At 46.4% G+C, this 16,789-nt stretch overlaps 1 protein-coding gene across 1 annotated transcript; it reads right to left on the reverse strand.

Moving 5' to 3' along the window:
* Positions 1-10,662: 10,662 nt before the first annotated feature.
* Positions 10,663-11,136, reverse strand: PtA15_2A837 (uncharacterized protein; the record flags this gene model as incomplete). Its single annotated transcript, XM_053166898.1, has 1 exon — positions 10,663-11,136. The coding sequence occupies one exon, from the start codon at positions 11,134-11,136 to the stop codon at positions 10,663-10,665; it is 474 nt and encodes a 157-aa protein (XP_053018075.1).
* Positions 11,137-16,789: the final 5,653 nt, after the last annotated feature.

Genomic DNA, 16,789 nt, shown 5'->3' on the forward strand with positions numbered 1-16,789 from the left:
CCCCCCGGGGATTTTTAACCTGCTAAAAAGCCATGGATCGGGTACCCAGCCCCTCGAAAACAGAGTTCGAGGGGCAGAAGTACATACCCCATGACTTCGCCGTGCGGATGGCCGGCACAGGCTGGTCCCAGAGCGGAGTACATGCACACTCCCCCGATGACCGGCCAGCACGCACGTGGAGTGCAAATCACCGGTCATTGAGGGGATTACGCACTCCTCTCGATGACCGGAACGGTCCCGCTTATCGAGAGGAGTAAACACACCTCTCAATGACCGGAACAGTCCCGGTCATCGAGAGACTAAGCATTCCGCTTGATGACCGGAACAGTCCCGGTCATCGAGAGCAATTGATCCCCTTGATGAACGGAACGGACCCGGATATCGAGAGGAGGAACACTCTTGATGACCGGGTCTGTTCCAGTCGTCAAGGGGAGTGTTTACTCCTCTCAACGACTGGAACAGACCCGGTCACGGTCATCAAGAGGAGTAAACACTGCTCCTCTCAACGACTGGAACAGACCCGGTCACGGTCATCGAGAGGAGTAAACACTGCTCCTCTCAACGACTGAAACAGACCCGGTCATCGAGAGTGTTCCTCCTCTCGATGGCCGGGTCCGTTCCATTCATTGAGGGGATTAAGTGCTCCTCTTGATGACCGGAGCGAACCGTTCATCAATCCTCTCCTTGAACAGTTCGCTCCGGTCATTGAAGGAGTGTTTCTCTACTCGGTGACCGCAGCAGACTTGGTCATCAAGATGATTATTTTCTCGATGCCCGGGTTCGTTCCGGTCATCGAGTGGTGTATTTAATCCTCTCGATAACCGGGACCGTTCCGGTCATCGAGAGGTGTGTTTACTCCTCTCGATAAGCGGGACCGTTCCGGTCATCGAGAGGAGTGCGTAATCCCCTTGATGACCGGTGATTTGCACTCCACGTGCGTGCTGGCCGGTCATCGGGGGAGTGTGCATGTACTCCGCTCCGGGACCAGCCTGTGCCGGCCATCCGCACGGCGAAGTCATGGGGTATGTACTTCTGCCCCTCGAACTCTGTTTTCGAGGGGCTGGGTACCCGATCCATGGCTTTTTAGCAGGTTAAAAATCCCCGGGGTGTGCGCCCCGGGGAGGCACTCCGCTTATTTTTTGTATTTTTTTATCATCCTTTTTTATGTCATGCTGGGGGGTCCAAATACCCCAAGAAAATGGAGGAGGGGCAAGAAAGATCCCCTCTGCCGGCTGGCAGAAAAAAAAATGAGAATTTCATGGTTTATTTTCTGCAGTGTGCGAAGCGTTTTGAGCTTCCGCGCACTGTGGCCAGGACGTCGAGTGGACGCCCCCTGCAGTGCGCGACGAGTTTTTCACAGTGCGCGAAGTACATCCGTTTTTTTTTTAAGTTGGGGGAGGAACTCACTCTTTTATTTAGTCATTCTTTTCCCACCTTCCTCCACTCACTCTTTTTCTCTCAACTATTTTTCTATTTTACCATTCTTCTCCACCTCTCTTATCCACTCACAATTCCAACTCAATCCACTCCTTCAAAACTCACACTCTTTTTTCATTTACTTTTTTTGTAAGGGTCCGGTGGACCCTCACTGAAGATGATGGGAAAAGGCACGTGGAGCGGGCGGAAGCCGGAAGTTCTAGGTCCAATCTGTATTGCAAGCTAGCCGGGAGGGAATGAGTCCCTCTAATTGGTAAGTACAACCATGTAGGAGAGGAAGAAGGAGGACAAGGGAAAATGAAAAGGAATCAGAAAAGACTGCTTACCTAGCCGGGAGGGAATGAGTCCCTGCCGGACTAGGGAAGTGGGGACTCGAGTATAAGTGTTCATCCGCGCGAGGGGTCACGTAATACCGTGACCCTTTGTGTGAAACCCCGTCGGAGGCGGGGGCTTCACATTTTTCTTGGCTTACTCTAACCTCACTTTCTTCAAGGTTGAGGACAACCTGCTAAGTTGGGGGAGGGGGCTTTCAATTCCGTCTTGGATTCATTTTATTTTAGTTTATTTTTATTTTATTTATTTATTTATTTTTAGCAAAAGGGCACTTTACAACGGCTTAATCAATACTATCTAACGCTTTACTCAAATTGGATGGACTGCTTGGCGTCAGTCGGATTGATCACAAAAGCGCTGGTCACTATCTGGGTGTTGGCGGAGAGTACAACGGGCCCGCAAATCAGCGGATTGTTCAAAGGGATCGAGCCAATCAGTACCCAGTAGTTACGGGGCGGATATCCGGATCAACCTGGAACCGACATGGTCGGATAGAAAAGGAGAAACTTACTTGTTTATCCTGATCGACGGCGGACGGATCAATTAGTATCCGACGGTTGGTGCAGACACGAAGAGCACGACAGGCTCTCAAATCCGCGGATCGATCAATGGCGTTGAGCTGGGCTTGACTCCAATGAATCCAAGAAGATTAAAGACAGAGACATGAACGGCCGGTAATGGAACACAAAAACTAGTAGCTATGATAAAGAGACATACTCGGGACGTGGCCCAGCGGTGGACGCTCTGTTCAAATAGGATATGGATTAGCACGAGGCGAGTATGGTACTGGTGGGATGAGGAGCAAGTGAGGAGAAGGGGCTGGGAAGAGGCCTCTTTTATAGCTTACCAGTCCCTCAGGGGATACACATTTACCTGAAGTACCCAACGCGAAAAGCAAGACCCATGGCTCCAACATCATGCGACAGCTGAGCTCAGATTGGGTCGAGAGGAAAGCGGTCCAAGCTCAAACAATATTGGCATTTGTGGCCGCAAAGGTTAATCTGACAGCTACACATTTACACACAACATGATCAAGACTACTGCCCACTCAGCCGGAAAAAAAATAAGAGGAACCAGCTTGCTCGACAGGCGACGACAGGTGGCGCTGGTGGGGTGTTAAGGCTGCAGATCAAGGATCAAGTCGGTCGAGGTTGGCGGGATCGGAAGGTGGTCGAAGACGTTGGCTTATACCCATACCCCCTATGGGGTACACCATATCCATACCGGGACAGGAACGAAACCCACGGACAGGACCGGCTGCTATGTACATCGCAGGCTGGAAACAAACCTTGTCGGCGAAAGAAACCCCACCAGAATCCCAAAGACCTGTCAAACTTGGTGGTGCGGGTAGTAGCGGTAATTAATCGGACAGCTGCATATCAAAAATCAACCAACATGGTTGCCCAGTTATCGAGGAATGACACAAAGGACTCACCTCAAAAATGAACTCTGCTCACCAGCAGGGTTCAGGCTAGTTGTTGGTATGGTTGGGGCGAGAACTCGAGGGCGCCAGCGGTCGACCATCGGCGACGGTGACGTATATATCGGAAGATCGGTAAAGTTGTGTATGGGCCTTGAACCCAAAACCCATACGCACTCAAACCCCTGAAAACCCATACCCTCCGAAGAAGGTACGGCCATATCTATACACATACCCCCCCGTACCGGGGTAGGGGCATACACACCACTCGGACCCCGGACGAGCTTCATAGACATGAATGGGCGGGTGTGATCAGTACAGCACACCCGGGCCCACAAGCCCGTCTAGCTATTGGTCAGGGACGGTCCACGGGTCCCCGATCACTACTCAATAAGCGGGACTCGCGGCTCCAAGCGCGCGCACTCTAGAGCTCCTGCGCAGACACTGCGGACGCCACGACTTCGCGGTGTCAACTACTGTGGAACTGCGCGACTGCGCAGCTGCGGACTGCGCGCAGCACTTTGACTCCCAGAACAGACAAAAAGTTCTTGTCAAGAAAAATCCCAAAATTGACAAAAATCAAATTTTTGGCCAATTTTCACCCTGCGCAGCCTCTCAAGCCACGTGGCCCAGAAGACGTCAAAATGGCCAATTTTCCAAGGATCCTGCAAATCACCACGTAAATTCACCATGTCACAGGTTCAAAAGTTGACAGAAAGCACTTTTCACGTCAAAATTGTCTGGGGACAGACAATAAGTTGGGGGAGGATGTGGTAGACAGAAAAGTGAAAAATCAAAAGTTTTTTCTATACTACATATTTACTCACAATACGCCTCAAGATACCATCAAATGGACCCCAGAAATGGATTCTACGGCCAATTTTACCCCTAGTCACCACTGGAAGCGTCACTGGAGCCCCTCTGGATTGGAACCTACACTTCTTTGGACACTGGACACCCATCACACGTTCAACATACCAAATCACCAACCTGTCACAAGCCTCAAGTCAAAGATCACAGAATTATGCTTATACACATCACAGGATACAAGCATACATCTCCCCATCAGACTACAGTCATTACATATTATCGAGTACTCTTCTATTTCCATATTATGATGTCAACACGCACTGACTCTGCAGCCTCAGACACATTTATGCACCCCCTGCATCCACCTGTCAACTCATGCAGTCTACTGTCACTTTACGCAGCCTTCATGCGGCCCTACTGCATTCTTATGACATCATTTATGTACCCCTGACACATTATGACATCATTTGTATCTACTCCAACCAGCTAAAATCCCTCACACTGTTGTCCAGATCAGCTGAAACCCTAACCCACAAGCCCCTCTGGGGCTCCACTTTTGTCTATATAAGGTGCTCTCTCCTCCCCAGTTGTCAGCTCCTCAGCTCAGTACTCACCAGTTATTTACATACCACCCTTCACACTTACCATCACCACCACACATCACTACATCCCGTATATTTGCAAATAACTACTGAACTCACTCTCAAAAATCTCACATACCTGTCATTGAACAACTTCATCTGGAATTAGACCAGACCTATCACTTGATTAAAACCTGTCAAGCATAGCTTGGTGGGTCTTGTTGACTGATAGCATAGAAGGGCAGAGTTTGCACCTCCATCATCCCCTTCTCCATTCAGCAAAAGGGTTTCACAACCACTTTTGAGTCTTACAACGGTGCATTAGCTTGCTGATGTTGGGTGGCAGGTTTTGGATTGTTGTTTTGTTGTACTACTTGTGCTCATTTTTTTGTAGCTGCTATAGGTTGCGAGAATCTCAGTGTTAGCCGTAAGCCCCGCTTGCACCTACGGCTTGGCGGTGCCGCAGGCAACAAAGGGTAGTTACGCTACGCGTAACACGTAGATAACGGTAACGTAACGTAATTTTTGCCGTTATCTACGCGTTACGCGTAACGTTGGTGCAATTACGTTATTGCACCACAGGAAGGCCCTTATTTTTATATTATTTACGTTATTGGGGCACACATGGCCCCTGATAACAAGCAAATATCAAGGCAAAAACAGCCTCCAATGGTCTATTTTTGCATTGGCCGCTGATATCAAGCAAATATTAAGGCAAAAACAGCCTTAATTGGTCTGTTTTTGTGTTATCCAGCGGATAACGCAATAACGGGCCGCTTTTTTGAGGCCCGTTACGTTACACGCGGGGCTTAAAATGCCCCCGTTACTAGTAAAGTAACGGGGAGCCCTGGGTAACGAGGGTAGTTACGTTACCCAAAAACGTCGGATAATGTAGAGTAACGTAACTACCCTTTGTTGCCGCGGGCTTTGTTACACTTGAAGTACGATGATGAAGATCTTGAAATGGCAGAACTAGAAGCAAAGGCCAAAGCACTCGTGACTATTCAAGGCAAGCGCTATCTAGGACGTTGTCAATGTCTTGAAAAGGGACCAGATGCACATTATTTTCTTTTGCATTGGATTTAAGAAAGTAGATTTAAGCAGTTTTTTGCAAGACACGATCTTTGTTCATCAAGCTATGCCAAGAAATTGAAAGTAACCCAGTGTTCCATAACAATTCAAACCACCCTCAACGTTTGGTCATTGAACAACTGATGGTCACGCTCAACCGGTTGGGATGCTTCGGAAACGGTGTTGCTGTTGGAATCATTGCAACTTATTATTGGATCGGGGACGTAACTGTAGAGCTCTACACAAATCTGTGCATCATGGCCATACTAGCAAACTTATCAAAGTCCCTCCAAGGGGGGCCCAAAGGGCCCTCCGCAGGAGGGACTTACAACTAAGCGGTGAATGCTGGCGTGGCAGGAAAATATTTTGAGCCGCATGCAAGTAGAAAAAAAGTTACATCAGTTTTTGTACCTCTCTCCATCATTCTTCTTCATAGTGTGTTACACCAAATAATAGCCAAGATGCATGGCTACATCTTTGTCTTTTTTTTACCCCTCTGGCTCCTCAACCCTGGTCGTACAGGTGCTTCAAAGGCAAAAAAGCACCGCGACCGATCTTAACAACTTGAATTTCCATAATCTCACGACCTCACTGACAGTTTTATGCGGTTCAATCTCTCTCGAGATTACTGACAATAGGCCGTGAGAAATTATGAGAGTGCTACCTAGTGCTACGGATAGATAACTACGGAAGGAGAATCCAAGCAACGAGTGCCCATTCCATGGAGAATCCAGAAAGATATCACAACACCAGGAAATTTCTAGATTCACACCTCCAAGCAACACCGTCAGACACTCCCGCTTCAGAGCCTTCTACCAATTCAGCATTTGCATCAAGTCTCAGAAAAATTGTTGTCGTCAGCATCCGTATCCATACCGGTGGTGCGCATGAGCCGGGATTCAACAAGATTGTACAAGAATGGCATTTCATTTTTAGCCACAGTGTTTTCTCGTATTGCCTTTGATTTGCAGCTGAAAAAAACTCGAGTCACTGTTGAAGAGCTGTGATACGGGCCTTTCTTGTACTCGCCATATTGGTTCCCTTCTTCATTCAAGCATTCCTTTGCCTACATTTTACAGATTAATATATCCTCATCCCCAATAACCTAGTGTAGGACTCAAGCTGAAACTCGCTTGGGACAAGATATAATTGCGCCACAATGTTCAACCTTCAGGTTTTGAACAGATCAGGTTGCAGATGAAATCAATGATTTCAAATGTAGAATCAATGCCTCTAGAGCCGCGGCACACACTCCGCTTGATTACAATTTCTGGATTCTTGTGAGTGAGAAATCCTTCCAAAAACTTTTTGGGAGTGAGCTTGTGGTGTTGAATGACATCAGAGATGTGAATGATTTTTTTGTGAAGCGTGTGGAGTATTGGAAGGTGAGGCTCCATCTTGCTTGAAATGGGGTCTGCCTTGGTGAGGGTTGTTAGGCTACAATTTACCGCTTGGCCAAGTTGTCCGCTGGATCAGGATGATTTAGTCTTCGGAGGTGGCCAAACTTGGATAATAAAACAATCCAATCCCAACTTCCAAGTCGATGAGAACTTGCAGGACCCTGGAAACCCCTGATAAATGAGTGGCATGAAAATGTATGAATTTTTGCATTTTTTTGCAAAATGGTATGAATTGGCTTTGAAACCCAAAAGGGTATGCATGAAACAACAAATGAATGTATGAATTTCCAATGAAATTCAGCTAAGTTGGCTAAAACCCGCAAATCCCCGCTTAAAATCGGGGTTTTTGGGACCCCCGGTCGGATTTAAGCTCAAGCGTACGCATGAAAGTTATGGTCTTCAGAGTTGAAGTTCATGCATGTATAAATGCATAAATCATAAATTCATAAAACTTTGTTTGCAGGGGATCTCACCAATCTGCTTAAGTAATTTTTGGCTTTCCCAGCCAAAATTATTTTATGAATTTATGATTTACACATTTATGCATGCATGAATTCCAACTTTGAAAACCATAAGTGTATGAATCAGCCAAAAAAACCCATTCCCCAGTGCCCCCCAATGTATGAATTTAGGCAAAATTCAGGAATTTACATGCCACTCATTTATAGGGGGTTTCCAGGGTCCTGAACTTTCTAATAATTCTGACACCGTGTGTCAATTGGTTGTCTAACCTTGAAAGTAAAAAAAAGAACTGTGGGCGCTGTATTGATTCATCACCCCTCCTCCTCAGGAGGAGGTTGGATGGATTGTTGCTTTTATTACACAAAGAAGAAACAGAATAAGGACACTTTCCAAGTTGGGGTTCCCTTGGCAACATGGAGAACTTTCATGTAGTGAAAGAAGTGAGAAAAGATCTGGTCAGATGAGGGAGAAAATGAGGGATTACTGAAAAAAGGGGGATTTTCTCAAAAAATCAACTGTCTCCTGTGCCAAAGATCACCGCTTGCCGGCAAGTCCCTCCTGCGGAGGTAGCGCTTCGCGCGACCTCCTCGGAGGGACTGTGTTAAGTTTGCCATACTAGCCTTAGAGCATCCACCACCATCTCTGTAAACCCGCTCTTTAAGGCAGATTTACAGAGTATGTAAGCAATTTTGCACCCCCGTGCCCTCTTTAGGGCTCTTTAGCTAAGTAGTTGTTTGGCAAATCTTTAAGGCTCGCTAGATTTACCAACGGCTACAGAGGCTCTGTAAGACCATTCTAACGAGCCTGCCGACTGCCCTTGCCAAAGCACAACTTCACAAGTACATACCCCCAGCAAATGTACACAGCAGATACATGCCAATAGCTCTCCACTCCCCACCCCACCTAGGATGACCAGTCATTGATCAACCGGTCATCAATCAACTGGTCATTGATCAACCGGTCATCAGATAGAACAACCAGACATCAAATTCAACAGACCAGACATTGATATGATGACCTGTCATTTATAGGATGACCGGTCATCAGCTAGCTCGAGCTATCAGAATGTCCCCTCCTTGAAAAGATGACCGGTCATCTGGTCCATCAATAGGATGACCCGTCCATCAAAAGGATGACTGGTTCATCAATATGATGACCGGTCCATCCATAGGATGCCCGGTCATCCATAGGATGGCCTGTCATCAATAGTATGTCCGGTCATCAATAGTACAGCTGGTCCATGATACCGTCCATCTATGATATGACCGGTGCATCAATACAATGTCCGGTCATTTCAATAGTATGACTGGTCCATCAATGGGATGTCTGGTCATTGATGGAATAACCAGACATCAATGGTATGAAGTTGAACGTACATCAATGGTATTTATGACCCGGCATTCAACATGTTTCCCATATGTACCGTTTATCAAGGGTCATTGTCTTGTGTTGTGCTACTTACCGAGGGATGTATTTATGTACATACACCCAGGGAGTCCTCCGACAAGGATATCTCAAGGAATCCTTGTGGATTCCCCGTAGTGCCCCTGCGCAAGGTTGGACCAGCGGCTGCTGGTCCACACGTTCACATGACCTCCACCAAGTGGATCACGGGGGCACCTTGTGATGGCCCCAAGGATCCCACGGATACACGGCGGGGGTACTTCCTGCCACGCCCATCCATGGAACCGACGACAGGAGGGTAACCCATGGAACCAACAAGCATTGGCTCGGTAACCCCTTGGTAAGCTTGTCAGTTCCACAAAACGCTTTTTTTCCATGTGGAACCGATGGGCTTCACTTTCCCCCGTCGGTTCCACAATGTGCCTTCCTGGTACGCTTGGAGACCACGTCAGCTCGTCGCTCACATCGGTTCCACGGCATTTTCTTTTTTTTTCCTTCCAGCCAAGACCACCTCAGGCTGGTCCTGAGGTTTTGAAAGTCCAAGAAAACTTGATTTTGAAGAGAGGAAAAAAAAATTGAAAAAAAAAACTTAACAAAAAACCCAATCGCAAACCATTGTTTGGGGGGTTGATACCGGGTAAAGAAACTGACTTCAAGAATGTGCAAGTGCTGCACCATGTGACAGTCTCTTTAATCCAGGCTCCCTGCCCTGATCGTGAGTTGGAGTAGAAACTGTCACCAGTGGGAGCCGAACTCTGAATCAAGGAAGGGAACATGGATGAGAGGGAGTGCCACACAACATGTGCAGCCATTTCACATTCTTGAACTTTGCTTCTTCACACAGTATCAACCCCCCAAACAATGGTTTGCAATCAGGTTTGCAATAGGTTTTTTTGTCAAGTTTTTTTTTTCAATTTTTTTTTCCTGTCTTCAAAATCAAGTTTTGTCGGTCTTTCAAAACCTCAGGACCAGCCTGAGGTGGTCTTGGCTGGAAGGAAAAAAAAAAAAAAAAAAAATGCCGTGGAACCGACGTGAGCAACGAGCTGACGTGGTCTCCACGCGTGCCAGGAAGGCACATTGTGGAACCGACGGGGAAAAGTGTGAAGCCCATTGGTTCCACATGAAAAAAACCTGTTTCGTGGAACCGACGAGCTTACCAAGGGGTTACCGAGCCGATCCTCGTCGGTTCCACGGATTACCCTCCTCTTGTCGGTTCCACAAACAGGTGGGGCAGGAAGTACCCCCGCCGTGTATGTAAGACATGAGGGTGGTGTTGGTGTCTTTAGCTAAATGTGTGTTAGCTATCAAGCTGATACCAGCTGGCGAGGGTGGAATATTTCTTTAGGGGGTCGATGTAATTTTACAACTCATTTTTTGCAAGTCATATGGGATGTAAAATATATGGGTTGTAAAATTATACATATACCATGAATTATGTAATTTTACAACTCATCATCATAAAATGTGAGTTGCAAAGTGAAGGTGCGCAAAAGTAAGGTTGTAAAAACGTAAATTAGCGGTCTGAAGACCAATTTTGCAAAACATATTTCGCAAACCATATGCGTTGCAAGATAGAAGGGTTGCAAATTTCCATTTGCAACCCTGTTATGTGGAAATTTGCAACTCTTTATTTTACAACTCATCATAGATTGTAATATGAAGGCTGTAAAATAACATCAAGGCTAACAGAAATACAATTTTGCAAACGTTTTTTCACAAACCATCCAAAAAAAAAATTGCACGACTATATTTTCCTGTTTGATTGCCTTGTAGGTCTTTTGCTTTTTGAGGTAGCTGGGATCGCCGGCGCTGGTGGGCAGGGAGGTTTGAGCTTTATCCGAATTTGAGTTTGAGAGGACTGCTGCTCGATTTTGTTCTGAACTGTCTCATTGCCAAAAAAAGACTTGTCTTCAACGGTCTCACCGGTCTGATTGGCCATGAAAGAATTGTCTGCAACAATTCCATTGGCAATGAAAGATTCATCTTCAATTGTCTGATTTCCTACAAACGATTCCTCTTTGACTGTCTGATTTGCCGCAAAAGATTCGTCTTTGAAGGTCTGATTGGCAATGAACAATTCGTCTGGGTCTAGAATCTTGGCGACGGCAAAAGATTCGTCTTCGAAGGTCTGATTGGCGATGAACAATTTGTCTGGGTCTAGAATCTTGGCGACGTCCGATTCGACATCACCCTCCTCCAATTCCCTTATTGTCGCCATCTTCTTGTTTTTCCTTCTGGCCCTCTTTTTTGGTTTTGATTCTTCAGGTGAAGCAGAATGTTCGGCCGGTGTTTCAGAGTGGACTGTTTGAGATTGAGAGTTGTTTGGCGCTGGTCCCTCGTGTGCAATCAACGTCGAAGAAGGAGATATGTTCAAAATCGCCTTCATTTCTCTGAAGGGGACATCTCCAACTGCGTTGGGATTGTCATCCACAATCCTCTGGATGGATTTGTTAACATATTCTTCCTTGGAAGGCGTCCACGCACGCGAATACAAGAGCCAGCTGGTGAACTGTTCTGCGCCGGCGATTGAACTTGGCACTCGATTGATTTGTTGAGCATAGCCGTCATTCTCCACATCATTATGCATCCAAACCGCTGTCAAACTCCCCTTTTCTGCCAAGATATTTGCGCTCCGAAGGATCTTACACCAGTAGTGAACGCCATTCCAATATCCTCGAGAGATGAGGGTGTATGTTGCCCCACCAACATTCAGCTTGAAGGGCCAGTTGGTGGTCGCCATGAAACTGTCTCGTCGAGGGATATCATCAACATCGCTGACCTCAAGGTGGAAGTTGATGTGAAGAGGGGGATCGTTCTTGTCAAAGGTAAGCTTTGAATGATCAATGATGTAGTGAGCCGATTGCTGCAATACTCCAGGGTTGTGGCAAATCTCGATGGAATTGTCCCTCTTGTTTTTTGCTTTTTTCTTCAGCTTCTTTGGCTTATGTTTGGGTTTAGATGAAGGTTCAACTTCATTGCAGGCCTTGCACACAAGACCAGGATGACCGATCAAACCCGTTGATTGCCATTTTTCGACAAGCTGGGCGACATCAGAGTAGGGAATCCTGTTGGAGTCAAACATCTGAGGCTTCATGGCGACAACGTGGAAGCTTTGATCGGCACGAGTTGGATGGAGCTGCAGTGTATCAGGCTTCAGTTCGCAGGTAAATGTTCGATGTTCGTGGAGATGGAAGAGTTTCTTGTATTCTGGGCTCTGGTGGAGTTTGGGATCCAAGGCGACCTTGAGAAAGTAGTCGGCCGAGCAGAAAGCGCCAGGGATGAAGCTTGCTGGATATTTTGCGTTCAAAACCTCAAACATGTGGTTTTGGCCACGCGTGATAGTTGATCTGATAGAGGTGCCGCCGTTTAATTCGCCACTGGATCGACATGAGAAGTGATGGGCCAAATGGGTGAAGATATCCTTCCCCTTTCCGCTGATCCCACGAAGCCGCAACGGGTTGAACAGCGCGTACATAGATTCCAAGCCGGCAGCAAGCCAGCATTGGTTTTTCTTCTGCGACTCGCCGCTTGCTCAATACAAGGGATAGGCCACCCAGAGGTTTCTTTTGTGATTTCTTGAATTTGGAGGCCGTCCTCCTTGTGATTTCTTGTTCTTATGTCCATCGACGAGGTCGTCAGTGGTATCCGGCGGTCTTCCATCGTTGACATACTTGGAACGCTTGCGCTTCTTGCCCAAGCCCAAGGTTTGACCTATGTTCTTCCCGGTGTTTGCTCCATACCTGATTGGGATTCCTTTCATCACCGCGTTCCAGCATGTCGACGAAGGTGAACAAGTCAATCATCCCTACCATAAGGCATTGCCGTCCATCGCTTGGGATTTCAAACAAATGGGGTAAGTGAAATGTGCATTTTAGAAAATTTGCAACCCATATTTTACAATCCATGCTTACCTGAGCCAATAGTACGTTTGATGCATGCTTTCCTGGGCATTGGTGGTATCAGGAAGGCCATCGGGTGTGTACTCAAGTCGCGGAGCTCGAGAAGGGAACAAGAGCGCCTCGATATCCGATACCGTCCACCAATCAAGCCATTTGCGGACCTTGGGGTAACGACGCCGTATGTAGTCAACCTTTTGTTCGTGGGTTTGGCCATCCGGTTCGGCACGCTCCAGGAGGTCCATGCATGCCTTTTGGAAGGGTTCCTGTGGAAAAAATGACCATTGTTTGTTATTATTATGAGTTGCAAATTTGACATATATGATTTTACAAGTCATAAAGGTTTGTAAAACTTTGTAAAATAATTTTACAAGTCATTTATGCTGATGGCTTACCTCCTGATCCACGGTTATAAGGGCTCAATTACGTTTGATGCAAGTGACCAATTGTCTGTAATGCTCCCGGCAACCCTTCAACATCACCCTTATTTCCTTGCGAGTGCCTTGACGAAAGACTTTGATGTAAGCCGACACGAATCCTTCAACTTGAGCCAATGAGAAGTCAACGACCTCACGGACCAGCTGGTCCCTCTCGGCCGGGGTGATTGAAGGCTTCAGAAATTGCCAGAAGAGAGTAGCGAAGTGGATCTGATAATATTCTTCACTGAGCCCTTGCATCCAGGTCAATTGAACAGGGATCCAACGTTGAAGATCTTCACAAAACATTGAAGTCGTCAGCAGGTATCCCGTCTCAAAGTATCGGTAAGTGACGTCGGATATTAGACCGCCGCTGTACACCTGATTGTTCCTATCACAAGCGAGTAATCGATCAGCCATCCATCTTGTCTGGAAGGTGAAATGCTCGGCGTTTGGCATGAACAAGCACGAAATAATCCACATCCCCCGACTGTTTGTTGCGCAACAAGACTTGTGAGCTGTAAATTTCAAATGAGTTGTAAAATTCAAAGAAAGGTTGTAAAACAATTAACTTGCGCGGCCCATCCAAACATGTCCAAGATGAATTTGTTGCCGACGCCAGCGCCGAGTTTGTCTGGCGCTAATCCCAACTCAGCTAAGATGGTTCGGCGATAATAGGCAAGTCGATCTTTATTCTGGTAAGATGGGTGGATTGAAGCCACACTTTCGAAGCCGGATTGAGCATCAGTAGGCTTTCCCATCTACATAAAGGGTGAAAAAGATAAGGAAAATCAAAGAGATTAGTTCAGTTCGGAAGGAATGAGCAGGGAGGATACAATGATAAAAGTAGCTTACCTTAAGCTTGAGTGCGCCAGCTTTAGGATTATTCTTGATCTCCTCTTTCAGTTCTTTCTTCGCAAGCGGGTCCGGCTTCTTAGCTTCGGGCCAAGGATGAGGGTGTTTACCCTTGTGCCTCAGGAGCCCCCATCCTGATGGGAGATGGTGGTCAAAACGGATGGCCACGGAGTCGGGACACGTCTGATGGTAAACAGTGCCTTTGCACTTGTTTGCTAGACCGCGGCATTTGATGAGGCTGATGAAGCGCAAAAATAAGAGTTGTAAAAATTAGTAAAAGGGTTGTAAATTTGACGGTTGTAAAATGTGAGTTGCAAAATAATTTTGCAACTCATCCGACCTTACTTACCCTTTTTCAAGCTTTTCTCGACCTCCTTTTCCAGTAGGGGGAGAACCGGCCCACTCGCAGGACGGATTGTCGCAGACCAGAGCACCAAGACAGAAATACCGAGTGATTTTCCACGTCTTGTTGCTGCAATAGCTGACCGAGCTCGTCTTCGCAAATCCGACTGATCCAAAATTTGTGATGTCGTCTTCAGGTAAGCGCACAAATGTTGTCCGTCCGTTGGGGTAGATTGGATAGCCTTGCTTGTCAAGCGTACATCCGTGATCAATGTACGTCTCGTAATGGTCGCCCAATTCGGGGAGAAACCATTCTTTTTCTTTTGATCGTCTTCCTTGCTGATGATTGGCATCGTCATCGTCCATTTCCTCAACATCAGCATTGGCTGGTTCATCATCGAAATCAGCCTGATTGTCATCAAAATTGGCCTGGCCGTCATCACAATCCGCCTGATCCGAATCCACCTCGTATTTGCTTTCATCTTCAAAGCCCTCGTCATCCGCATTGTCAGGAGAGGTCAATTCAGAACTTGGGTGCTCAGCTTTTGGGGAGGGACTGTGCGTCTTGTGTTGCTTGGTTGGTTTGTTTTTCTTGCTTGGCAAAATTGGTTTGGAGGGCTTCGAGGGTTTTGAAACGGGCTGCTGGGGCTTTGGCGGCATTTTTTCTGAGTTTGAGAAGGGGGCTTCAGCTGAAACGGAGGAAGAGGAATCGGACGAATCAGACGAATCAACTAGGCAACCAGAGATGGGACTAAGATCTGGGATTATCGAGTTGATTTCAGGTCGTGGGATGATGGAGGAGTTGGAGTCGATTCCAATGATCAAGTCGATTCCGAAAGGTGGGAGAATTGGGCTAAACCTGTCAGGTGTTGAAGGGTCGGAGGAAAACGGACTAGACTCCGGATTGAACAGCGGCGGATCCATTGTTGCAAGAGTTTTTGGCGTCAGAGTCGTTGTCGTTGTCTTTGTCAATGGCGGTTGGACAGAGTGTGGGAGGGAAGGAAGACTGATCGATCCAGCCGGTGTAGTCGTTATTCCTGTGTTTGTAGGAGAAAAATTAAAACTTTTATTGGTACTCTCTAAACGCCTCAAGATAGGAACAAATGGACGGCAGAAATGGAATCTACGTCCAAAATAACCCCTAGTCACCAACTGGAACCACCTTCATATCTCTACTGGATCAGAAGATACACGGATCACACCTTTCACATGCTAGTCCGGGACAGTTCACAGAGTATTTCACATATGATTTCACACACAACTCAGCTCTAGGATACTTTGCATAGGATATTGAATACCTCATATTGAATTCCTTTGTTTCTTTTATTTCCTTCCTTTTATTCCACTCAACCACAAGTTGGCCACTGTTTTGATATTGCATACATATGAAACTCATGTAACCCCCTAGAAGTTAGACCCCTTCTCAGTTTACTATATAAGGAGGCCTCTGCCTGCCAGTTGTTTCCTCCCTCATGCCATCTGGCTCCCATCATCCATCTACTCACCTGTCACAGTTATTTATTACACATACATATCACAGTTACTTGCAATTCACACTCATAGTTGATTTCACAAACCTTTCACAAGCCTCTCAAGGTACTGGGTTCCAATCCTGGTGGAAGCATAGCTTTCAAACCTTGACCTTCTCTTTTTCGCTTTATATACCCTCTGCTTGCAGACCTGGGTTCAAGCCCCATCCAAGTCACCAGTATTTTCTGCCCATTTCAGACTCCTCATCTGTTTCTTAGACACTCAGAACTTTCCACCATATAATCCAACTATACTCTTCATCTCTGAACATATCCTTATCACTGAATAAAACTGCCAAGCTTAGCTTGGTGGTCTTGTTTTCTGATATCCAGAAAGGCAGAGTTTGCACCTCATCCATACCTTTCGCCATTCAGCAAAAGGGTCTCACGACACCTTTTGAGTCTTACACCGGGAGGTCTTGCTGTTGTCATTTTTGTTCTTTTGTTTGGTTGTTGAGCTTGTTGGTGCATGCAGGATCACACAAACAATGTGTTGCAATTCAGTTCCACATGGGTTGTAAAATTGTATCTCAGGGCCCAAAAATGCTTATTTGCATAGCTTATTTCACAACACATATGGATTGCAAATAAATGGTGTGTGAAATTCAATTTTGACAGCTCGTTATGCAGTTTCACAACCTTGATTTCACAACACATAATGGATTGCAAATAAATGGTTTGTGAAATTCGATTTTGACAGCTCGTTATGCAATTTCACAACCTTGACATGTGAGACTTGCAAAACATAGTTCGTGAATCTACTCTATACACATGCCAGGCACAAAATTACAAACCATGTTTTGCACACTATCTATTTACAATCCTCGAAACTA

Source organism: Puccinia triticina, chromosome 2A (assembly GCF_026914185.1).
Source record: "Puccinia triticina chromosome 2A, complete sequence".
Classification (NCBI taxonomy): Eukaryota; Fungi; Basidiomycota; class Pucciniomycetes; order Pucciniales; family Pucciniaceae; genus Puccinia; species Puccinia triticina.